The sequence below is a fragment of the Mesocricetus auratus genome, unplaced genomic scaffold, assembly GCF_017639785.1.
Source record: "Mesocricetus auratus isolate SY011 unplaced genomic scaffold, BCM_Maur_2.0 Super-Scaffold_100003, whole genome shotgun sequence".
In the NCBI taxonomy this organism is placed as follows: domain Eukaryota; kingdom Metazoa; phylum Chordata; class Mammalia; order Rodentia; family Cricetidae; genus Mesocricetus; species Mesocricetus auratus.
The window spans coordinates 50,457,016-50,482,227 of record NW_024429188.1 but is presented as its reverse complement, the minus strand read 5'-3'; the positions used below and the strand labels follow the sequence as shown (position 1 = coordinate 50,482,227).

General features: G+C 38.5%; 1 protein-coding gene across 2 annotated transcripts in view; it reads left to right on the top strand.

Annotated features, from left to right (window-relative positions):
- The window catches only part of Nexmif (neurite extension and migration factor), a 167,545-nt gene extending 146,906 nt beyond the window's left edge, over positions 1–20,639 (top strand). Inside the window, exons 3-6 of one of the 2 annotated variants that reach the window (XM_040744296.1) lie at positions 9,943–10,068; positions 10,697–15,074; positions 15,645–15,774; positions 17,873–20,639. In XM_040744296.1, the coding sequence (XP_040600230.1) occupies positions 9,990–10,068; positions 10,697–15,074; positions 15,645–15,738 (4,551 nt within the window). In that variant the 5' untranslated portion in view covers positions 9,943–9,989 and the 3' untranslated portion in view covers positions 15,739–15,774; positions 17,873–20,639. Of the gene's footprint in view, positions 1–9,942; positions 10,069–10,696; positions 15,075–15,644 lie in introns of both variants that reach the window. The other variant, XM_040744295.1, reaches the window with a different exon arrangement.
- Positions 20,640–25,212: the final 4,573 nt, after the last annotated feature.

Genomic DNA, 25,212 nt, shown 5'->3' with positions numbered 1-25,212 from the left:
ACACACACACACACACACGCACACACACACACACACACGCGTGTGTGCGCGCACTTTTAATTCTTGTCTCATATATTCCGTTCCAACTGTGGTTTCTCCTCCCTCCTTTCCTCCCAGTCCCCCTCCCCCCACCCACCTCCCCTCTCCTCCAGATCCATTCCTCTTTTTCACTTCAGAAAAAAAGAATATCAACAGAACATGGCATATCATGTTGCAATGAGACTAGGCATGTACCATTATATCAAGGCTAGATGAAGCAATGCAGTAGGAGGAAAAGGGTTCCAAAAGCAGGCAAGAGAGTTAGATATACCCCTCACTCCCACTGTTAGGAGTTCCACAAGAACAGCAAGCTACACAACCATAACATATATGCAGAGAACCTAGATCAGACCCATGCAGGCTCCCTGATGGCCACTTCAGTCTCTGTGAGCCTTTATGTACCCTGGTTAGTTGATTCAGTGGACCTTGTTCATGTGGTGTCCTTGACTCCTCTGTCTCCTACAATACTTCCTCCCTCTCTTCCATGGTATTCCCTGAGCTCCACCTAATGCTTGGTTGTGGGTCTCTGCATCTGTTCCTATCACTTGCTAGATAGAGCCTCTCTAATGATGATTGGGCTAGGCTCTGGTTTACGACTGTAGTAGAATATCATTAGGAATCATTTCATATTTGGTTCTATCTAAGGTCTGGGCTATCCAGACTCTGGTTCCTGTCCCTCCAGCCAATATCAGGCACGGGCTCCCTCTTGTGTTGTGGGTCTCAAGTTGGACCAGTCATTGACCTCTCCCACAAGTTCTGTGCTACCTTTACCCCAGCACATCTGGCCAACAAGACAAATTGTAGGTCAAAGGTTTTGTGGCTGGGTTGGTGTCTCACTCCCACCACTGGAAGCCTTGCCTTGGTACAAAAGGTAGCCAGTTCAGATTCTGTATCCCCCATCACTAGTAATCTTGGGTAGGGTCACCCTCATAGATTCCAAGGATAAGTGTCTTACGTTTTTGATATTAGCCATTCTGACAGGTTACAATCTGACTGCCACATCAGTCACCCTATTGATTGTCAGGTTGATTTGACCGATATGGCTGGCTAGGCAAGTGTGTCCTTCCTCCTTCACTGGTCCAGGTGTATCCTTCTAGAAGCCACAGTATGTTGAAGAGGATGACCTTCCCTCAACAGGGGAGGATTGGTCTTTGGTTAAGGGTATATGAGTAGTTGTGCTCCCCTACTAGAATCTCCAAACAACTTCTTAAGGTCCACACACACCTTTTCTTAAAAAATTTAAAGCATTAAGTATATATTTCTAACCTACATCCTTGAAATCTTATGATTTATCAGAAAATAGAGTTAACCAGGCAGAATTATGGATTAAAATGCTATCTGCTTTGCTAATTCTTTCTTCCACTGACTAGAATTTGACTGGGAAGAATGCTTATAGGAAAAACTAGCTAGACTGGCCTGGAAAAACCTTCTATGGACCAGTTTGCTACAACATACTGTCTTTTTACATGTACTGTTACCCAAATTCTCTCAGCTTTTCATACCAATTCAACATCATTTTAAAGCAAATTTTACAGAGTAAAAACTACACTCTAAGCCAGACCCTGTAGAGATAAGCAATACCATATAGCCTTCTGGGTGACACCAGATGTAAAGAAGTAACGAACAAGCATGAAAGAGATCAAAGATGTTTGAGAGCCTAAAGGATAGAGACTAATTTTGTTAGGAGTGGTAAGAGTTAATAAATGTGTCAAAGTACGGTTGAGAAGGGAAAAGATAGAGAGGTGAAGGAGAGGATGGGAAAGAACTGAGAAAGGAAACGGCATGCCTAACAAAGAGAATGTCCAGTGTAAAATACACAGAAGCAAAAGAGCCACATATTAACAGAACATAATAAAGGTCGTTCTCCACAAACTGATGACAATGCCTCACTGCTGAAGACAACACCTACACAACTCATTGAATGTGAAGAAGTTGAACTGGTGCCTCCACAGAGCCTTCACCCCTACATTTTAGCATCTTTGGTACAGGAAGGTACTCTGCAGGCTACCAAATGAGAAATATAAGCACCAACCCAACCACAGACTATTTGATCTACATTGTTGTCCTACCCGCAAGATATGCTAGGGCAATGGTGACACGAAGCTTGTGGGAGTAACCAACCAATATCTGATTTGACTTAAGGCCCATTCCATGAGATGGAGCCCATACCTGACATTGTCTGGGTTGCCAAGAGCCTGAAACTAGGTGGCCCAGGAATCTCGGGTAAAACCATACTACTGTTCTACTAAATAACATAACAATAAAATGACTCCTAATGACATTCTGCTATACTCATAGATCAGTGCCTTGCTCACCCATCGTCATAGACTCTTCCCCCTGCAGTAGACAGAAGAAAAAAAACACAGTGTTCCACAGCCAGGCATTTTACAGAGACTGAGAGACCTTGGAACACTCAGCCCTAAATGGGATGCCTCCATCAAATCCTTCTCGTCTGGGCTCAGGAAAACTTGTGGAAGTAGAGGTGAAAAGACTATGAGAGACAGAGAGGAAGGACATCAAGGACTCCTAAATCAACATGATTGAAGCTAAAGGCAACATGCACAGGGTCTGTACAGTTCTGCACCATAATTTCTGCGTATATATTGTGGCTTCCAGTTTAGTGTTTTTATTAGATTCCTGAGCGTGCAAATGAGCAGATCTCTGATTTCTTGTCTTGGGTTCTTTTCCTTATGTTAGTTTTGTCCAATTCTGATGTTAATTTTATTTTATCATATGATATTATTTATAAAAGAACATAAAAATCAAGAATATTTAGAATATTGAATATAGAAAATACAGACAGAGTAATAAGGAGATAATACTTAAGTTGAATTCTGATGTAGAATAATATTATATGCAAGGCTAAAAGGACATTTTAAGTCCAGTCATCATACCTATGATTTTATACCATTTCCTTAGATGATCGACTGGAATGAGATATCCGGGTGAATCATGGAGGTTCTTTAGCCTAGACTGCCTTTCTCTCTACTCCACTTCCCTATCCATAGCTCCTGAAAGATCATTTTTCAAGGGGAATCTCAAATGCTGTTGCTTAAAGTGCAACCCTTCCTGATTTCTCTCCCCTCTGTAGGTAGAAAATTGCATTATAGGCTCCAATAGAGACTTTTGGTCTCTCTTTTAGTATACTATGCCTGTATTATAATTTGTACATATTTAATTCCTCTAACTAGATATAGAGTACCTTGAAAACAAGCTTCTAGTCTCATTCATCTGTATTTTCTACAGTAGTGACTGATAAAACATATAATCATGAGTAACCCTCAAACAGTTAGTGAGATGATTTAAACTGCTGTTCCAGCATTTGGTGCTACTCAAACTCCAATGACTTTGTCACAACTATGTCATTGCCTCCTTCTGTTTTTTTTTCCTGGTTGGAAAAAGCAATAGATCCCCCAAACATACACCAAAATGAGCACAAATACTGTATGGGCCATCTACACCCTCAGGCCCAAGTCTTCAAGGTCTGGAGAATAACCAACACAGTGGGACAGAATCTGTGAGCCTTCTTTAGGCTTAACCAAAGGGACTTGAAGGTAGGAGGGCATGCTTTTCCAGGTTAGCTGAGAATTTCCTTGATTCAAAGTACCTGTCACCAGCTAATGTTATTCCAATGCCATTTCACTGCATTATTTACTATTCTTAGGAAAGTGCTAATCACTTTTAACTTAAAATAGGTTTTTAAAGATGTATTTATTATGTATACAGAGTTCTGCCTGCATGTATGCCTGCACGACAGAAGAGGGCACCAGATCTCGTTATAGAAAGTTGTGCGCCACCATGTGTTGCTGGGGATTGAACTCAGGACCCCTGGAAGAGCATCTAGAGCTCTTAACCTGTGAGCCCTCTCCAGCCCCAAAATACACTTTATAAAACCTCACCAAATTTGTTATCATAAATGTCTTAACAGTGGGAAAAAACTAGCACAAGTTCAGGACTCGGGTATAAGAAATTGTGTTCTTTCCCTGGAATCATTTTTTTAAACAACCAAGATATAAATAAAAATGTGGGAAAATTAATGCATTTAGTTGTCTATCTTAAAGTTGGATTTGAAACCCCATAAAGAATTACTAAATGATTGCTTAGAATTTACCTTTTTTAATTCTAGAAAATAAAGACCTGAAGTATTGATGATCATTAAATAACTTTGTTGTTGTTGTTGTTGTTAAAGGGAAGATTTTCCTGTTAAAGGAAAAATATGTCGTTAGGGAAATAATATGCCAGAGTAAATTTAGAGTTGTGCTACTATGTCCTGGAATAATAGTCTTGTCATGTCTGACATGACTGGATACTTGTTGATACTTAAGTGTATTGCCCCCTTTATATACTTCATGAAACATTAGTTCTTAGCAATAATACATTCTTACATGAAATAGTGTTTCATTATTATATTTTCTTAAAGAGAGTAAAGCACAGGGTTAGTAACACAGAAATTTGTATTTCTATAGCCTTCTTTGGGCCAAAGGTTGAATATGGTATGAATTGAGAAAAAATCACTTTGGTTTTTTAGATTAAATTTCTGATTTCTTTACCAAGTATGCTCGTTATGACATTAGCTATCATAGTTCTTCTTTCTTCTGTGTATTGACCTTTCTGATATTAAAAATACTTTCTTGAAATTATAAACATTAAAAGACAAGAAGACACTAAGGATTGAAATCTACAAATAATGCATTTATTTGTTTGTTTGTTTTAAATATGTCTTAATTGAAATAGAATTACATCACTTCCCCCCCCTCCCCAACTTCCCTTCAGCACATCCCTCCAACCTCTCCATGTCCTCACCACTCTCAAGTTGATAATTTCTATTTCTTTAATTATTGTTGTTACGAACATGTGGACACATATGTGTGTGCACGCACACAAAAATATATAAATACAACTTGCTGAGTCCATTTCATTGTTTGTGTGTATAGTTTCAGGCCTGCCATTATGTATTGGACACCCAATAAGGGGGTTTAATCCCTGGGAGAGGCTAATTCTCCTTCTCCAAGCAATAATTAGTTACATGGCATTCTTTGTCTAAGGATTAGACCCCACAAAACTTTTCCCTTCCCATGTTAATATGTCCATCTTAAAGTAGAAGATATGAGCCCTGATACCTGCCTCTTCATTTAATTGACCTTTTACTTTTTGTACAGAAGTTGTTAGTTTCATGAGATCACACTTTTTGATTGTTTCCTTAGTTAGGTTTATACCTGGGGAGGAAAGGTGTTCGTGTGTGTGTGCGTGTGCGTGTGCGTGTGTGTGTGAGAGAGAGAGAGAGAGATTATGCATGTGATTCTGTAATATCCTTATGATTTTCTGAATTTCATTGTTATCTATTGTATTGTCTCTTTTTTCATTTATAATTGCATTAATTTTAGTTATTTAATTTTTAATTAATTGCAATAATGTTTGCACTAACTGTTTTTTCTGACTAACTTGGCTAAGGGTTTATTAATACTATTTATCTTTCCAAAGAACCAGTTCTTTGCTTGATTATTTGAATTTTTTGTTGTTGTTACTGTTGTTTCTAGTTCATCACTCCTCCCTCTCTGCAACTGGGTTCCAGGAGTTCAGTAATTTCAACCCTTATTTTGATTATTTCTTCTGATCTACCGTCTTTTGCTTTGGTTTCTTCTTGCTTTTCCAAGACCTTTAGTTGCATCATTAAGTTACTAATTTAAGAGTCCTCAAAATTTTTATGTAAGTACTTAGCATTGTAAACTTTCATCTTAAGGTTGTGTTCTCTGTGTCCCATAGGTTTTGATATGCCGTGTTTTCATTTTCATTCAATTCTATTTATTTTATATTCCTTTAATGATTTTTCTAGGAATGAATACATCTTTCAGTAACATATTGATTAATCTCCATGAGTTTGTGTACTCTCTGTGATGTCTATTACTATTGATATCTAGCTTTATTCCATTGTGATTAGATAGAACACAGGATGTTATTTCAACTTTCCTGTATTTGTTAATACTTGCTTTGCATAATGTGATCAATTATTAATAAAGTTCTGGGCTGCGGAGAATATGTATTCTTTAGTGTTCGACAGATGTGCTAGATCTATTTGATTCATGATATCATTTAAGTCCTATGATTTTCTGGTTGTTTTTCTTTATTTAGATAATCTGCCTTTGGTGACAGTAGAGTATTGAAGGCACCCACTATTGCTATGTTGACTCTCCTCTGTGATTTTGGATCTACTAATGTGTCTTTTATGAAATTTGATGTACCTGTGTTTGGTACATATGTTTAGAATTGTAGTATCTCCTTGTTAGATTTTTTTCTCTAGTGAGTATGTAGTGTCCTATCCTATCTCTTCAGACTTGTTTTGTTTTGAAATATATTTTGTAAGTCTGTGTCTGCTTGCTTGTTAGTTCTGTTTGCTTGGAATACCTTTATCCATCCTTTTACCCTGATATGACACCTGTCCTTGATGCTGAGGTGTGTTCCTTCAAGGCAGCAAGAAGATGGATAGATAGAGCCTGTTTTATAATACAATATGTTAATCTATGATCTTTTATTGGGGGAAGCTGAGACCTTTAATATTGACAATTATTTAACAGTGTTTATTAATTCCTGTTATTTGTTGTGAAGTTGCTGTTTTCTTATATCTCTTTTGATTAACTGCCCTGGAATTGCTTATATTCCCTATGGCCTCTTGAATGTGTTTGTCCTTCACTTTAGACTGACATATTCCTTTCAGTAGACTGTAGAACTGGCTTAGTGGTCATAAATTCCTCTATTCTATTTTTATCATGGAAAGGCTTTATTTTTCTTTCCATTTTCATTGATAGTTTTGCTGAATATGATAGTCTGGGTTGACAATCTTGATCTTTCAGAACTTGGAATACATATTTGCAGGCCCTTCTGGCATTAAAGTTTCTGTGAAATAATCAGGTGTTATTTTGGTGGGCCTGCCTTTATAAGTGATCTAACCATTTCTTCTTGCACCTTTCAACACCCTTTCTTTAGACTGTGTTTTCATGTTTTAGCATTAACAATGTCTTCAGGAGTTTCCTTTCTAGCTGGGTTATTTGGTGTTCTATAGATCCCTTGTACCTGGCTGGACATCAAGTTTAGGAAATTTTCTTCTATCATTTCATTAATGCTCATAATTCAAATATTAGATATTTTCATGGCATTTCAAAGCTCCCATATGTTTTGTTCATTTTTTAATTCTCTTGACATTTCGTGATACAATTCCCCTTTGTCTTCCAATCCCAACACTCTATTTTCCACATGATCCCTAATGTCAGTAGCAGTTTCCACTGTTTTTTTTAATTTGACTTACTAAACTTTTCATTCCCAGCATCATTTCAGTTTGGGTTTTATTTAACAATTATTTCTCTTTATTAAATTATACTTTCAAATCTCAAATTAACTTCCACATTTCATTCAGCTCTTTGTATGGTTCCCTTGGAATGTATATAATCATTCTTTTGAGTTCTTTGTCAGAAAGACCTTCTCAGTCGTTTTCATTACAGTTCATTATCATAAGATAGGTAATGTTTTCAGGGGGCTGTATATTTGCTAATTTTCTGTTGCTGTGACCAAGGCAACTTATAGATGGAAGGGTTTATTTGGCTTATGGTACCAGAGGGATAAGTTTGTCATGGAGGGGAATTGTGACAGCAAGCAAGCATGGTGGCTTGAGCTGGAAGCTGAGAGCTTACATCTTGAACTAGAAGCAGGAAGTATAGACAGTTAACTCTTTTAAACTCTCAAAGCCTGTCTCCAGTGATATACCCCTTCAAGGAAGGCCACACCTCCTGAGTCTACCCAAATAGCCCACTAACTAGGGACTAAGTACTCAAATATCTGAGCTTATCAAGGACAATTCATTCAAACCACCACAGGGGGACAGGTTCTGTTTTTTCCTGTTACTTTGTTTCTGTACTAGAATTTGTGCACCTGCAGTAGTTTGCTAGTTGAATCTTTTTTTTCTTCAAATCACCTTTCTTGTTTCAGTATAGGCATATACAACATCCATGAAAGGATTAAGCTATAGAAGGTTGAGATGTTCTGTTTTGTGGTACTGGTGTGGGGACTGCAGGCTCTATTACTATTCCTCTTTTGAGAGTCCACTTTTGTCTCTGTAAACAGACACCATCCAAGAGTCAATATAACCCTTGTTGGTCCCCTCCTCTGCAGCCTTCTGGTGTCGCTCTCCCCATCTGTTGCTCTGGACAACCTGTGGTTGGGGGTAGTAGCTCTCAGGAAACTGGGTGTGTAGTCAGGAGGTCTAGTGACATAAAAGGGTAGGACTTAACTGAAAATTCTGGGGGAGCAATATGTAGGATTGGAAGTAGTGATCGTAGTCTGAAGTGTGACAATGAAAAATTCTAGAGGAGCTAGGTAGCCTGGAAGCATATGGAAGCAAGATCCCAGAAGAGCAGGGAGTCCCATGAGGTTAAACAGAGTGAAATCTGCACAATGTCTCAGAGGAAGGGATACTCTATGGTGTTGGAAGGAAAAGGGCCTACCTGACAATATAGGGAAAGGATGTTCCAGGGGAGCTGGTTAGAACTGTAGGATGGGAAGGAGCAGAGTCTACTGGTAATACAAGAAAGGGAATTCCCAGAGTAGTCATGTAGCCCATGTCATGAAGAATAGGGTCTACCTTGCTACAAGAGTAGAGAAAGTCCTGGAGTAACAGGACATGTCTGTAGGAAGAGAATGAGTGGGTCTACCTGGTGGGTACCAGAAAGGGAAGTCACAGAGTCAGCCAGGCAGGTCCATGATATTACAAGTAGTGGGCATACCTGGTGTCTCATAGAAGGGACATCCCAGAGGAGCTCAGCTGGCCCTGTTTTATTTTGCTTTGTTTTTGAGTCAGGGTCTCACTATGTAGACCAGACTGACCTCTAACTTGCCTCTACCTACTGAGTGCTAATATTACAGGCATGAGATGGCATATGGCCTTAAGCGTGTGATTTTGTAAAGGGATGAAAACTTGACTGGGAGGAATGTTTAGGGATAGAGGTTAGGTGAAATAAGTAGGGATTTATGGAGAAGCACATGATGGTCACCTTTATCTCAAATGCACTCATCTACCATGTTCAATATACCTAATACCAAGTAAGTAGGCAAAAATGAAAAGCTATAGGTGTTTGTACTGTGTAATAAAAGCACCACACAAGGCTGCAACCTTTTCATAAAATCTCAATCTTACTTATAGTCACATTTTAAAAATCTTGATGTTTTTAGAGAAATGGTTATCAAAGTTCTATTGAAGCCATATAAATCAAAACTAAAGAATCTTCTATCCCTTTCAACTTTAGAAATCAAAGTTTAAGACACAAAGAAAATAAGTGTGATATATATGTATAGATATGAATATAGAAACAGATGTCGATATATAGATATACTTATATCAAAAAATGAGACCAGGAGTTAGAGCAGGGGTGGAGCAAGAAGGACATGGTAGGAGCTGGAGGAAGGAAAGGGAGTATAGGGAAATGATGTAATTATATTTTTAATAATAAAAAGAAATTAGGTATGATGTATTTATGTGAATTGGTTTGTCTTTAAAGAACTTCTGGTCATCTAAAGTAGAAATAAATAAACAAAACTAATTTCCACATATATGCACATTATTTAAAGTTATCCTAGACTTTACTTTGCATATTACCTCATTGGACAGCTATAATTATGCTAATTTTGTACATTTCACTACTTCCTCCAGTTTTGGTTTTGAATGGTATATTTATTGATGGGGAATCTAAGTACCATATATACTAGGTATAAACTAGGAAGCAAAAACAGCATAAATAATGAAGCCAGTCTGGTAAACAGAGTTCAGTGAGTATTTTCAAAACCCTATAGCTGAAATAACTTGTAAAATACAAAATAAGACAAACTGAATGACTGGCATTGTCTACTTGAAATGTGCAGGTTGGACAACGTTTGAAATTGGGATGAAACAATAAGAAGCTACATTCATGGATAACCAACAAGATAAAGTTATTGCTGCCTCGGCCAATGAAGAAAACAGCCTGATTAATGGAGTCAAAGAAAATGGTAAGAGAGTTAAATTATAGTATACATTATCTTTCCTGGTAGTATTTCTTTAACTAGTATAGATTTTCAGTATACAGAAACTTGAGAAAGGTTCAAAATATATCTAAAGTTGATGTAAATCTAAACTTCATTCCACCAAATCTTTAACTGAACTAGAATCCCTGGGAGTTCTCAGATAAATCACCTTGCTCTGTCAAACCCATGTGCTAAATGAAGTTCCTCAAAATTACTAGTAAATTATAAATACATTCTGATGTGAAACTTTTGTAGATTCACTAGGAACTTAAGTTTTCAAGCATGGGCATGTAACCATGAATGGCCCCTGCACATTTTCCCCTCTGAAAGCTTTGACTATCCGATTGATCCATCAGTCCAGGTCTTTCATCATTTCTGAGGGGGGCTCTATCTTCTCCTGAAGAAGAATCTGAACCTACAAATTATTATTTTTTGTTTGTATGAATGTTCAGTATCGAATTGCTGTTGTTTTTCTAGTGTCTAGGTGGTAATTCATAAAGCTAGAGAAGAGGCTGTGATACCACAGCATCAGAAACTGACCCAGGGATAGAGACTTAATGAGTCTTATCTAAGACCCGTAACTTCATTCCTGCCTTTTTTCCTTTTTCTCTAGACTCAGAGGACCAGGATGTGGCAATGAAGTCATTTGCAGCTCTAGAAGCTACTACACCAATCCAACCTATACCAGTGGTACAAAAAGAGTCCCCAATGTTTCCTAGGGGTCTCCTGCCTCTGCCGTCTAAGAAGTCATGTGTGCAGAGCCCTCCATCTCCTTTGGGCCTGATTGAAGCACCTGATCATTCTGCTAATAGTGCTTCTGTGAATGCCATCTCCCTCACATCTGGAGTTGCAAAGGGCCTGAACACATGGTCACTGCCCAGCGAGTGTGAGAAAGCTCCATTTGCCATAATGGAGCCTGCAGGCATGTCAGCTCTTAATGGAGATTGCCTCATGCAGCCAAGCCGGACTTGCTTAGGTTGCTTCATGGAATCAAAAGAAGCAGCAGATCCTGAACCAGGGATCAGTCTGAAAGTCAGTGATCTAAATAGAGATTATGAAACGTGTGCAGTCTCTGATATAGGGATTCAATGCATTAATGCTGGGGAGAATATGAAATATGGAGAGCAGCTGCTTTCAGACCAGCTATTAGGCTTCCCTCTGCATAAATCCAGGGCAGGAGAAAGACGAGAAACTGAAAAACCTGACATTGACTTGGAAGATCCAACTCAGAAAAGTTATTATGAGGCATTACTGTTAGATAAGTGCAATACAGAAGAAGCTTTGCTGGCAAATCCCAACCAGGATTGGGGTTACTTTGAGACTTTTATTAGTGAGAGTAAGATTGAACTACTTGACCTCTGTTCCAAGAATGAACTCTCTGTTAATCTTTTCTCTGAAGAAGATGTGGATAACTATATGTTCGATGACGATGAGTCAACTCTGGGCAGTGATGTCTGCTCCCTCAAAATTCGATACGAGTCCTTTCAGGACAATGTTCGAGACAAGACCACCCTTCTGATGCAGGAAGATGCCCAATTCAATTTTTTCCCCAGTGTCTTTACTACATGTCCCAAGAGGGAATCTAAGAGTGGAATCCTCAAGCAAAGCAGTGATCTTTCTCAATTCAAGGTCCCTGATGTGAGCATCATCTGGGGAGAGGAAGATAAAACCTTGGATAAGAAGAAAGGCAAAGAGGAAGTACATGAAGACAAAAGTATGGAGAAAAAAGATGAAAAAGATAATGGAGAAAAGCCTGAATTAAATGATAAACCATGCAGTGGGCTTGAAGTAGAGCAATTTAAGAACCTAAAGCCGGACCAGCTTACTAATTCCCTGGAGACATCAGGGAATTTCAGTGATGACAGTTCCTTCATTGAGGTCTCATATGATGCCATGGGGGAGATCAAAGACTGTAGCCGCTATATGGCTCGGGACACTAATTCTGGAAACTCATCCTCCCAGCAGAACTATGGGCTGAGAGCCAAGAGAAAAGTCAGATACAGTGAAGATTATCTATATGATGTTGACTCACTAGAAGGGGAAAAAGTAAATGAGAGGAAGGAATGGTCTCCAGGTGGTTCCAAAGAAGAAGATGATGATGAATGGTGTCCCAAAAAGAGAAGAAAAGTAACCCGTAAGGAGCCCCCTGTTATTATCAAGTATATCATTATCAATCGCTTTAAAGGTGAGAAGAACATGCTGGTGAAGCTAAGTAAGGTAGATGCTAGTGAGACAACAGTAAATTTGAGTGAGAATCAGCTCATTAAGTATGCCAAGTTATCACCTTTGAAGGGCTTCTGGCAAAAGAAGAAAAAGCAGAGAAACAGCAACACAGACTCCATCAAAACACCCTCATGCCAAAAGCAAAGCTTCGAACCAGGTAGCTTTGAGGTGTCATTCCTGCCACCTGCTCGTAAACGAAAATCTAAGCTTGGCAATAGACACAGGATCCAAAGGATCCAATCCATGGAAACTTCGGCAAGTAATAAGCAGGTTTCGTTCTGCAGTGATCAGAGACAAGCTAGTAATCGCAAAGAAGAAGGCGGCTTAAAAGGTACACCAAAGTCAGCAGCTTTTGCTGCTCCAAGCTGTGCCAGTGGATCACATTCACGTGGCGTCATAGTCCCTGACTCAGTGAAAGTCAAAACCCAAGACACAGAGTTTAAGGGGCCAGAGAGGAAAGTGCTCAACAAAATTAAATTTAAAAGTGAAGCTAGATTAAAATCCAAAAAAATCAAAGCCGGACAAGAAAACAAGCCAGTTCAAATGAGCCCTGTCTTAGAAGACCAGTCCTCTAAGGCTAATTTAAAAAATGAAGTCATTGCTGGAACCTCAAACAGTTCCCATCTGTCTGAATTTCACGAGACAAAGGTTGTTAAGAATTCCACTTTCTTACCAACCACCTGTTCTTCTGAAATGTCTTTATCTTCTGCTAATGTTGCCACTAATATACCTGTTATCCCTGGAGGGTATCTGCAAACACTGTTAGATGCTTCTGACTTGTCAAATAATACTAGCATCTCATACTTCACCAACCATTCTCCAGAGCAAAATGAAGGCAGCCTTGCTCAAACGGAAAAATCATTTGTACCTCTCCAGACTGCTCAGGACTGTGTGCTGTCCTCATCTTCTGAGTCTGAGCTGCAACAATCATCCCACAACTTCAAAATGGAATCAAACAACTATGAAAGTATATGGCCCAACAAGGCTACATCTGGCCCACAAGAGTTCATGACTGAAGTCTCAAGGGAGATAACCACAAACCAATCTGGTGAATTCGAAACCTCCCAAGTAGTCTCCATGGAGAATAACCTTACAACTATAACGTACAGCCCTGTCTGCCTCAGTAGTGATGGCAATGGTTGCAACAAGGTTCTGTATGCCTCTGTGCAGGACTCCCATCTCCCAGCTGATGACTCTTATCAACTGTGTCACTTTAGTAATGGAGAAATCTGCTTTCCTTTCCAGCAGACCCCAGTGGGTACAGATGAGGATGGTCGGCTCTTCAGCTTTGATTCGTTGACTCCCCTTTCTGTCAATTCAAGCAATTATTGCTCCTTAAGCTTGAAATCCTGTGAAAAAGATGGTGATGATGATATCACTGATGACTTCTTGGCCCACTGCAGCCCCAAACTGGTGATCCAGCAGAGCATTGATGAGATAGCACCACTAAAAGAGTCCACTGACCTCCTCGATATCTCCAACTTCACTCCTGACAAGTTCCGCCACTCATCCCTCTCAGAAATGTCTCCACCGGACACCCCCAGTCTTTCTCCTCAGAGTACCAGGTGTGAAAGTATCAAAACACTAGGAACAATGAAGGCATTCCAAGATGGTGTCCCAGGATCGTTGGGCAGCATGGAGAAGATCAAGTGGGACTGTAGTACCCTTTCACCACAGGTCCAAGCAGATGATGGCTTTACATTAAATAACCATCAGTTTCAGTTCCATATGTTCAATGATGAGGACTCTGTTGGCCTGCTGCAAAAAAGCCCTTGCCTGTCAACATTTGATGAGTCAGCTGGGCAAATTAGTACCAACAACAAAGTGTCAAAATCAAGAAAGAAAATTTCACCTGGCAAGAGTGGGGCTGTGAGCCAAAGTTCTTCTCAGAAAAACACCAGGAAAAAATCCCCAAAAGCCAGCAACAAAGGGGTTGAAAAGTCACCTAGCAAAACCTCCCGCCAGGTTCCTAAATCAGCAAAGAAAGGGAAATATGTGGCTGCTGTCAATGGAGAGAAAATGCAGATTGGGATTGGTCGTAGTGGGGGCCAACCCAACAGCACATCCCCCAGTGGAAAGACACTTACTGAATGTATTCAACATGGTGGTCCTGTTGCCCCTATGAAGATGCCAAGTCAGAAGGGACTTTCTGGAGACTGGGCTTTGGGAAAGGAAAGCAGGCCAGGCTGGAATGACATGAGTGTAGTCACTAATACCAACAACCTTCTGGATGATGACCAACGGGAATTTCAAGAACCTTCCTATATCTTGTCCAACATTGCCTCTGGTATGGCAGATGTGCAGAGATTCATGATGGCCTCCATAGAGCCGCTTTGGGAACCCATGGAGCACCAAGGGGAGCCCAACACATTCTACTCTCCTGATTCCAACAGCCTAAAATTAAAAACCCTCAAAATATTAGCTGGGACACCACAAGAATCTAAGAAAAAGGTTAATAATGGGTCATCAGGAGCTACTAAGACCCACAGGTCAATCAAAGGTGTGAGCAAAGGCAATGGGAAAGCGGCAATTGCTGATCCCGGTCGTGCAGACATGCCTGGTTACAACGAGGACTCTCAATCTGCCTTCTTTGATAAAAAGTACAGTAACGTGAGCACTTTAGGCAATAATGGACCAACACACAAAAAATTATATCGTCACAAATCCAGCTCCAAGGCCCTGCGAGATGAGAAATACAAGGGAAAGCGTGTGGAACGAGAACAGGTCCACAAGGATGAGGCTGGGACAGCTTCTTTTGAAAAACTGAGGTAATACTGCACCAACATCGCTGAGATGAGATGTGCCCTTGGCTTTCCTACTACCTGCTGAGCTCAGACTCCCTCGTTTTTTTCCCTCTTGAAAGCAGAAGTTTGCATGAGAAACTCTTTTCCATTCTCTTCTTTTTTCAAATTAAAAAGAAAAAAAGTGCATGGACATCCCTGTACCTCTAAGCCACCCAAATATCGGGCAATTTTGTTGTGGCTTGGCTAGGGATAAGTTCTAACAAAGGTTACGTTTTTCTCCTATACTGCATTAATTTTTTGCTTATTAAGGAAATAGAACTAGAACTAAAATATGCTCTTGAATGATTTTTGGAATGGAAGGGCTTTGCAATAAAGACAGACTCTGAACAACATAATCAAAAAGTCATGTAGACAAAAAGCCAAGATCATTTAAACAAAAGAGCATTAGTTGTCAACACATGACAATTAGGAGTGCTATCTTTCTGCATCGTACAACATCTAGTATGTTGTCAATATATTTACATGGTATGATCCCTTTGTGGGACATACACTAAAACTTACTAAGATGGTATAAATTCTTTGATTTTTCTGCAGAGATTCCAACTACAATCTCCTAAAAGCAGAAACAGCATTTTGGGTTTTACCTGTGTTTGAAGAAGAGACTCACGTTTTCCAGAAAGACATTTGATGTTTGTGTTTTATTTCTTTCAAAACAAGCTTTGTGGTATGTATGTTGACCTGTAAGTGCTTAAAGAAAAATTTAAATTGTGGGAATAAGTCTTTGAACTCAAACTTTAATCTAATGTTCTGTGTAAAAGACTTTAAAAGTCCTACGGTTGCACCAGTAGTTTATGCACTGTTTTGCCCACAAGGAAAAACTGGAAAACATTGTGCCAAACTACAAATAAGTAACTGTACTGTATATAGTTTACTTCTATATCAACGTTTGGTTGTGAGTATTTGGGGGGACTTGTCCCTGTTAATTTACTAGAAACATTCCAGTGACTCTTGCTATTAACCACCCCCACTTTTGTGGATAGCACCTGTAGATCACAGTGGAAAAATATGTTGTGTTATAAAATTTACCAAAACAAAGGAAAATGTTTGAATTGTGCCAAATTTTCTTACTTCATCTCACACATTCATCCCCATCATCAGTTTAAAGCACATTGGTGATTATTAAATATATATACACACTCACACATGTGTATGCAATATGCATGTGTGTACATACATACACACATCCATCCATACATTCTCTTAATGTTTTAAACTCTACTATCTTGTGTGGAAACATGAACAGTTAAACAAGGCACAATAGAGATTTGTTTGTTCAATCATCTAAGGATTAAAATGTTGGAAAAGCTTAAAGGTCACAACAGCTAAGTCCATCAGGGACAGAGTATACGCATTTGCAGAACCTTGTACAAGAAAATTAAACAGCTGCTTTGAAAGTTTGTTTTCCAAAGCAAAATCTGTAGCGGAAAGTTAAAGTACAAAGTTATATTGCTGACACTTTATATCTCAGTTTTATATATTTTAGAATAGTCTGGGATAAATTATAAAATAGCTATAAAATTGACACTAATAATAAATGAAATACATAGATTGATTTTATTTAAGTAGTTTCCTAAATACTTTATTCCAGTTTTGTCAAAAGTGCACTCAGAACATGGCTTTGGTGTTCTTTAAATGTTGATCTTACAATGCCAATGTCACTTTTTAAAATGGCAACACAGATTGACAAAGTTTTCCTTCCTATGAATAAATTCATATACTAACAGGTAAGCTGAACAATATGTGGAAACAACTAATTTAGGCCATCTATAATAGTCTGAGGATGACTACTCTTTCATACCATACAATAAACATAAATCTCAATTTTAATAATTTTTTAAAATCATATTTTTGGTTCAGTCCTCCCTTCCACTACCTTTAAAAAAACTTTCACAGTTCCAACATTCCTCACTACTAGCCTTTTCTTCCCCTTTATTCACCACTTGACTTGTAACATTTGATCTCTTTTCCTTGCACAGTCGAAGGCCTATGTGCCTGATGACTGATGCATTGTGGCACAGATGAGATAATGGATGCGAGAGCGCTTTGTAGATCATAAGTGCTATACCGATAGAGGGGATTAATATTATTAATGTTGTTGTTGGTTGTTGTTGTTACTATTCTTACTAATATTGTTACTAACCTATTAACTTGTGAATATAGAGGCTGGGGTGGGAGGGAGGAGGATAAGTGGGTGGGGGAAGGGAACTTAACAAAACAGGGAAGATGTTTCAAAAGAATTTTTTGAATAAAATATGAGCAACCTACCTAGTCATTGACACATAAATATATTCACAAACAGAGAAGCAACATTTTAAAGTAGTCAGAGAGAAATGGAAGGGAGCTTATCATGTATATAAATATACACATTTCCCAGTCCATGATTCCTTTCACCAGCTTACTCTACTACTTAACAGCTAGATAGTAAAATGAACAAGCCCATGATCTAGATTGTGTGTGTTCATAGCATCAGTCTCTTTTGTCTGTGGGGATGAGTGGGTGAGGAGAAATCTGCAATGGTTAGTTCAGGCACATTCCTGGGCTTTGACACTGTGTGCAGTGAGCCCTGGAAAATTACTTAGTGGACAGGCACCAGATGAAAAAAGTCTCCTGCCCTTCAGCGGCCATCCAAAAGAGAAAATAATCAAACCAGAACACTTTCTTCTGTTTCTTGATATTCTGATAGCTAGGTTTGTATTAAATGCTATGGCTATTTCCTAGGAACTGGTCTTTGGTTTTTAGTTTTTGTTTATCCTGTTTTGCAGCTGAATTTTTGCTTGGAATCACCAACTCAGCCTGTATTATGATCCCCAAAACTCCAGACCTCAAAGTCATCTTGCTGGCTTATGGGAATGGAGTGCTTTCTATGTAACCAAAAAGTGGAAATTAAAAAAGAAATAAAGAAAATGTTCTATGAGTATAATGCGTTTTTATAAGAGTAAATATGGGAGCAGTTGTCCCAGATTTTTCTTTAAAGCATCATGATGTTCAGCTTTGGAGAATGGGGGAAAATGGGGTAGGATAGCTTAAAACTGTTGGGAACAATTTCCTTGTCAGAACTTTATCATCAGTCCTTTGGAATGGATACTTTTTCAGTTGCTCCTATGGAGCCCACTAAGGGCCAATTTTAGGGCATGGTTCATATCTTTCTCCAAAGAGAACTGCCATTTTAAAGCACCTTCTTATCGGCCTGCCATGCATTGTATGTTTTTAACATATAAACTAGTGACTTGTAACCAGTCGTTTTGTACTGAAACATAACAAGAAAGTGAACTTGAGAAGTGAATAGGCCAAGGCAGAGATGCTTATTACCTTTCTTATACTATGCTCTGCATTATTGAGCACTTAGCATTCTGTTGGTCCTGTCTCTGCTCTCAGAATTCTTTTTCTTTCTGTCACAACATAGTAGGTCAAACTTACTGGAGATCTCTTATTCAACCAACTGCCTTAGTGGAGTGAGGACCAATGTATGAAAATAGTGCTTTACCCTATCACTGATTTCAAGTCAAAAGTCCTGAATTTTTCTTGGTCTGAAATTTCTGACTACTCTCTTCTAACCTCTCTTTTCTGAGAAACTGCTTCCTATTAATGCCTCCTCAACAGAGTCCCCTTTAACCTTTACTTTCCTGGAAATTATAGCTTCCCTTATTCTTCTTCCTTAACTTTCATCAGTCTTAAGAATTTTTCTTCTTGTATAGTATTATATTCAATCTCCCACATTGATAAGAGCTTTGGCTAGAGGCTTTCTTCTGGAAATTTAGAGGGCTGCCTTCCCAGACTTGGTCATTCAAAACACACACACACACACACACACACACACACACACACACACACACGCACGCACGCACGCACTCACGCACGCGCACTCATGCGAGAAAAGTTGGAAACTGCTTTCTCTTGAAGATGCACAAGAACAGGTCCAATCTCCTGTTGTGGTCAGGTGCTGTACTACATGGAACAAGGGTGCAGATACAATGGCCCCAGCCAAGGGTCTTCAAGACTTTAAGGGCTGTGTTGGGACTAGAATAACTAGCTTGAACCTGTGACCACCCTCTATGCCTCTCCAGTGTCTCAGATATCAGCTGCTTCACATATGCTGCTTCCTCACAGCTTTCCCTACTGACTTCTTGCTGCTCTTTGCAATTATGTGTTAAGGCCTTATCTTTTCCTAAATCTTCCCTGCACTTCTTTGTCAGTCACTTCTTTAGCCATCTCTTTGAAGTCCTTGGTGCTAGGTGGGCTTTTGTGACAACATTTTCACTTTCTCTGACTCTTTTCTTTGCTGGGAAGAATCATTGGGGGGTGGGGAACAGAAAGGAGGGTATGTGTGTGTATGTAAGAAAGAAGCATAAAGGATGCTTCAAATGCTGTAATCAGCTCATCCTGTGTTATTTCACGTGAGGTCTTGGAGTTCTCGTGAATTTCCATTTTAGTGGGTTTGAATTAGTGTTTACTGCATAAAGGAGAAAGGACCTCTTAGCCAAGCTTGCTCTCACCAAACTGAACTAGTGTGATGGAGATCCACAATTTACAGATTCTCTCGGAACAGTCCTGAGACATGAAGAGTTAGAGCTGAGTTTCCATGCTGAAGAGGGAAATGGAACACTAGTTAGTCCTAGCTGTTGCTAGAACTAGAAATGTTTGTTTTCTCCCGTGTGACTGAAAAGTTTTCAAATTTATACAGTTTTCATTTTCATTTAGGGTTTTTTTAATGCTGCCAATCATTACAGAAATATCTCCTTTTATAAAATAAAACTAATGCAAGTTTTGTTTTCTAATCACAAAATTCACTAAGCCAATAGTTATATTTAGAAGGCTTAGTACCAAAATCAAACATTTTCACGACAAACAGAGATCTTGTCAACATAATGTAGGCTAGGGATTTTATAAAGATTTCTTAAAGACCCAAGTGAAGGACAAAAATCTAGTCTGGATGTTTAATTTGGGGAACACTATCATCAGTTTGAGAGTCCTTAACCAGCATGGGGTTATTTTGATGACTACGCAGGCTACCCTTTAAGGCACATTTTTCACTCAACAGTAAACAGTAGCTACAGTCATGAAGCAGAGATCCCATTGCAGCTATATGATACCCGAGGTGTTCTCTTGGTTTGAGAATCATAACTAAATAATAAAACACTGGGGAAGAACACTGTAAGAGAGTGGCTTAGTACAAATTTGTAAAGAATGAATGAGGCCTTTTAAAAATCAGTGTTTAGGTAAATAAATACTAAAGACACTAAAGAAACACTCACCCATATGATATTGAAAGGATGTCTGTCTATCCAACAAGCTCAGGGCTTTTTGAGTCTCAAGGACAGCCCACTGAAAATGAAGAAAAGTTGCCAGACATGCCTGTAATCCCAGGCAGGAGGATTGCTGAGAGTTCCAGGTCTGTCTGGTCTATAGTATGAGACCCAGTCTGAAAAAAAATTTTTAAAAATTAAAGAAAGAAAGAAAGAAAGAAAGAAAGAAAGAAAGAAAGAAAGAAAGAAAGAAAGAAAGAAAGAAAGAAAGAAAGAGAATGAGGAAGGAAAGAAAGAGGGAAGGAGGGAAAGAAAGAAGGAGAGAAGGAAGGAAGGAAGGAAGGGAGGAGAAAAAGAAGGAAGGAAAGAAGGAAGGGAGGGAGGGAGGAGGAAGGGAGATACTGAAATCTTTCTGCCTCTTTGAGAGATATCTGGTTTTACAGCACAAAAGAAAAGGCTTGAATGAAAACTAAAGGGGGCCTTTTGTTTTTCCCTCCCAGGGAGGTAGAGAGCTTCAGAGTCTCTGCTGGGATAGCTGTAGCACTGACTGGAGTTTGCTGCCTCCAGAGTTTTGAATGTACTTAGTAGTCTTTAGTTTCTGAATGCACCTCTTCAGTAAGCTAAATGCTTTATGGTGCTAAAGAAAATGATTATCCCCATTTTTCTTCTTGCCCAAGCCCCTTAAGCATTTAAGAAAATTTAAAGTAAAAGCATTTAGAGGCCCTTTTTATGAATGTAACCTGTTTCTGTTTGACACATAACACTGCAACTTTAAAGTTAGGAAATGATTTGCCTTTTTTCTTTTAGAATTAAGCTTTATAAATAACCTGTAGAGTCAATTGAAGTATAAAGCTTAAGGATCACTCTTAAGACGCCTACAAAATCTTGTATATTTTTAAGTGTGCCAATTTGTAACATATTTTGTAAGTGTATATTTTTCTTAGAAAAGTGCTGTGAAGTGTCCGTATGTGAGAGTTCTCCTTTTTCTGCACCACTGGGTGCTAACAAAAGGATATTTACTTCGGAGTTTCTGGTTTTAGAAACCACAATACAAAGAAAAATACACTTTTGTTGGGAATTTTGTAACAGAAAATATGTTGTGAAAGAGTGTAGTGATCTTGTGCAAAAGAAAATGAACATTTGTGAGCTTCTTGCTGTTTTATAGAATTTCTTGTAAATTATTCTTGTAACACCTATGGTTTTGTTGTTCTTGTTGAAAAAGTTTTAAATATTTGTGACTGAATGTATGGTGAAACTGTCATAATGTTACCTAGATGAGTTTTGTTATTGTTTATGGAATAAATAAAAAAGAAAAGTTTAAAATACTGCTTTAGAATCATATGTAAACAGAATTAAACTATTTCTAACTGAACTTATGTCTTAAATAAACAGATCTGCAATTTCTAGAGCAGTGTTTCTCAAACTATCTCTGGTGAGAGAGCAGTTTTTCTTGCAATCCATCCCAGAATGTTATCAAACAAGACAAATGAATTTCAGGTAAAATAAAATGGAAAAATAGGCAAAATAAAAACCACGTGTACATAGGTCAATGTGTAAAACTATCTTTCAAAACAAAAAGCCTAGAGAAAAAGAAAAGAATTACAAAAAGTTGGTATCCTGTTTGAGAACAAATGCACTGATCAATGTCAAGTTGCCATAGACTGAAACTCACTAACGCTTTGAATAAAACCAACAGCATTACCATTGTCTGAGAACTTGTTAGGAATGCTGAACGCCAAGTTCTTGAGCCAATTCTGCTGAATTAGAATATGAATTTCAGCAAGATCCCTAAGTGAATTGTATACATGGAAATGTTTGAGAAGCACTGGGCTAGAATTTTTTGTGATGCTCAAATTCGGGAATTATTTTCTAGTTTGCTCCTTCTTCAAAGATGTTAAAATAAATAGTATCCTTCATTTGTGGGCCAGATGGATTCTGCAGAGAAGCAGTCCTCTCAAAGTGTAAAAGCTGTTTGTTGGAAGTAATAAATGCTGATTTGCCTGGTACCCAAGAATGTCAGATTTTCCATAATTCCCTACAGTTTCCACATTATCCTACTTACTTTCTAGCCTCAGTCCCTAGTTCTTTTAATCAGAACTTCCCAGCTTATGTCCCACTACAGTATTCCCAGTATATGTTGATACTTGCTGTGTCTAGAAAAGAAATTAGTCTTTACTTTTATGCCCCCACACGTTTGAACTGTTCATCAGAACCTAGAGCTCTGGCTAACCACAAGCCATTGTAGAGCACACAGGCCAATAACCATTTCCTTGGTTGTGAATATCATTGCTCAAGGAAGCTGAAAAATGTGTAGGAACGACTGACCCTCTTCTCACTGAAATAGATTCACCTTCATTACTTCAACTACCCTTTGATTTTCCATAAATGTCTCCCAAGTTCCTGCATATATATACATTTCCAGTTATAGACTGGCCATCTACTTGAACATTCTACAACATCCTCAGACCAACTTATTCAACATCACTTTATAATCTCTTTACCATCTGAGTGTGCCTTATCACAGTGAATTAATCTTGCCATGCATTTAGCAACTTAAGTCAGCAACTCCTCACGTTTAACTTCACATCCGTCTAGTTACCTTAAATATTTGCACCTTTCTAACTCCATTACTTTAATTAAGCTTTAGTGGGTATTTACCTGTATTATTTCATCATTGTCTTAATTCAGTGAGTTGTAGAATCACGAAATTTTAACTTGCTAAATAAGAATATTGGAGAATTAAAGTATTCATTATTCAGAAACCATTTTAGCAACAAAAGATGATGAGGCAACCTACTTCAAATGCATTATATTGTCTTTTTTCTCTTCACCATGTGACATGGAAGGCTAAAACTAGGATTCCAAAAGTTTCAATCTATGGTCACTTGCTCCTATTGTTGTGCTTTTTTGTTTTTGCTTTCTTTTGTTTTTTTTTTTTTTTGCAGAACATCACAATGGAGAAGGTATGGCAGAACAATGTTGCTCACCTCATAGCAGCTAAGAAACAGAAATACAGAATTATCTGAAGATAAAATTTATCCTTCTGGGGTACATACCCCTGGTAACCTACTTCCTCCAAATAAGCTGTACCTTCTAGTTTCCACAATCTCCCAATAATGTAATGGGCTGAATTCACCAATGGATGATGAAATCTCATGACTCACTGACTTCTCAAAAGCCCATTAGCTAACAAAGAAGCCTTTAGTACACGAGCTTTTGAAGAATCCACATTAAACCACAGCGGATGGTTAAAATAGTACCATAATCAGGCTCTAACCATCTTGATATCTAATTATATCACAGAATCTTACCCACAAAAATTAATGTACTCAGAATTTGATAGAATTTCTGATGTTTTCCAGACTTGTCTCCTGCTAGAGCAGTACATGTTCTTAAATGCTGGACCATAGCTCCAGGCCTTATTTTAATTTTTCCAGTTTTTAAAATATTTTTATTTTATTATTTAGATATCTTTTATGCATATGAGTGCTTTTGCCTGCATGCATGCATGCACAGTTTGGGTGCCTTATACAGGAGGAAGTCAAAAGAAGACACTGGAAATCCTGGAACTAGAGTTATAGACGATTGTAAGCCACCATATGAGTACTGGGAACAGAACCCAGGTTCTTTGGAAGAGCAGCCAGTGCTCCTAACTGCAGACCCCTCCCTCTAGCTCCATTTTTAGAGGTTTTTTATGAGAACTGCATACATGAGCACTGCATCTACACTGCCCTTCCCTTTCATGTTCTAAATCTTCCCAACCCACCATCCCAAATTTATGATCTTATTTAGTTATTACTGTTACATGTATATACATATGTATGTATAAATATATGCATACATGTATATGACCTACTGACTCCACTTAGATTTGTTTATAATTACATGTGTCCATGGCTGACCACTTGGGATTGGACAACCTGTATGGGAGTTTGTTCCTGGAGGTAACTAATTCTCCCCCTCGGAGCAGTCATTGACCATCTGTAGATCTTCATCTACGGTTGAGACCATGTTGAGTTTCCCTATCCACAATGACATGTCAACTTGTATTGTCACTATGCTAGTCTTCTTCAGGAAACCATATTGTTGAGAGTTCACTGTGCATTTTCAGCTGGGTTGAACTATTGATTGCTCCCCTCCTTTAGCAGCCTGCATAGTACTTTCTTACACTATGAGAATCACTCCTCAGGTAGGAGGCTGCAAGTTTACTTCAAGTTCGATTCTGCCAAACCCCATGTGTGGTATCTTCAGCAATAGGACCTTATGTTCAACTCTGGAAAGTAACCAAAGGCAAAAGCAATAGCCTATATTGTTAGGGAGGTCTCTTAGTCTCCACTGACCAACAATTTGAGAGAAAGTTTTTCGTTCTAGTACTGAGATTTTTATAAATAATCTATGGCTTTTGGGGGAACATTATTACCTCAAGTGATGTATCTGTTCGAACTGTATATCTATGTATACATACATGCATATATCTACTTTTTGGTAAGCATTAGATAATATGATTCCTTATATCTTTTCAAACATCCTTAGTGTTATTAATCTGTCCTCCCTCCATCTCCCCCTGTATTTCTTTCACTCTCTCATCAACAGTTAAAACCCTCCATTTCCCCCTTCATATCACTTTATTTTACGTCCCCCTCTCCAATGATACTTTCACACCCCTTGGTCACTTTTTTACTTTCATGGTTTCTGTTTACTTTCCAGGTTATATACTCACTTCTAAAGATTTGGAGCTAGGACCACAAAAAAAATACACGTGATGTTTGACTTTCTGAGTCTGGGTTACCTCACTCGGTATAATATGTTCTATTTCCACCCATTTACTTGAAAATTTCATGGTTTCATATCTTCACAAC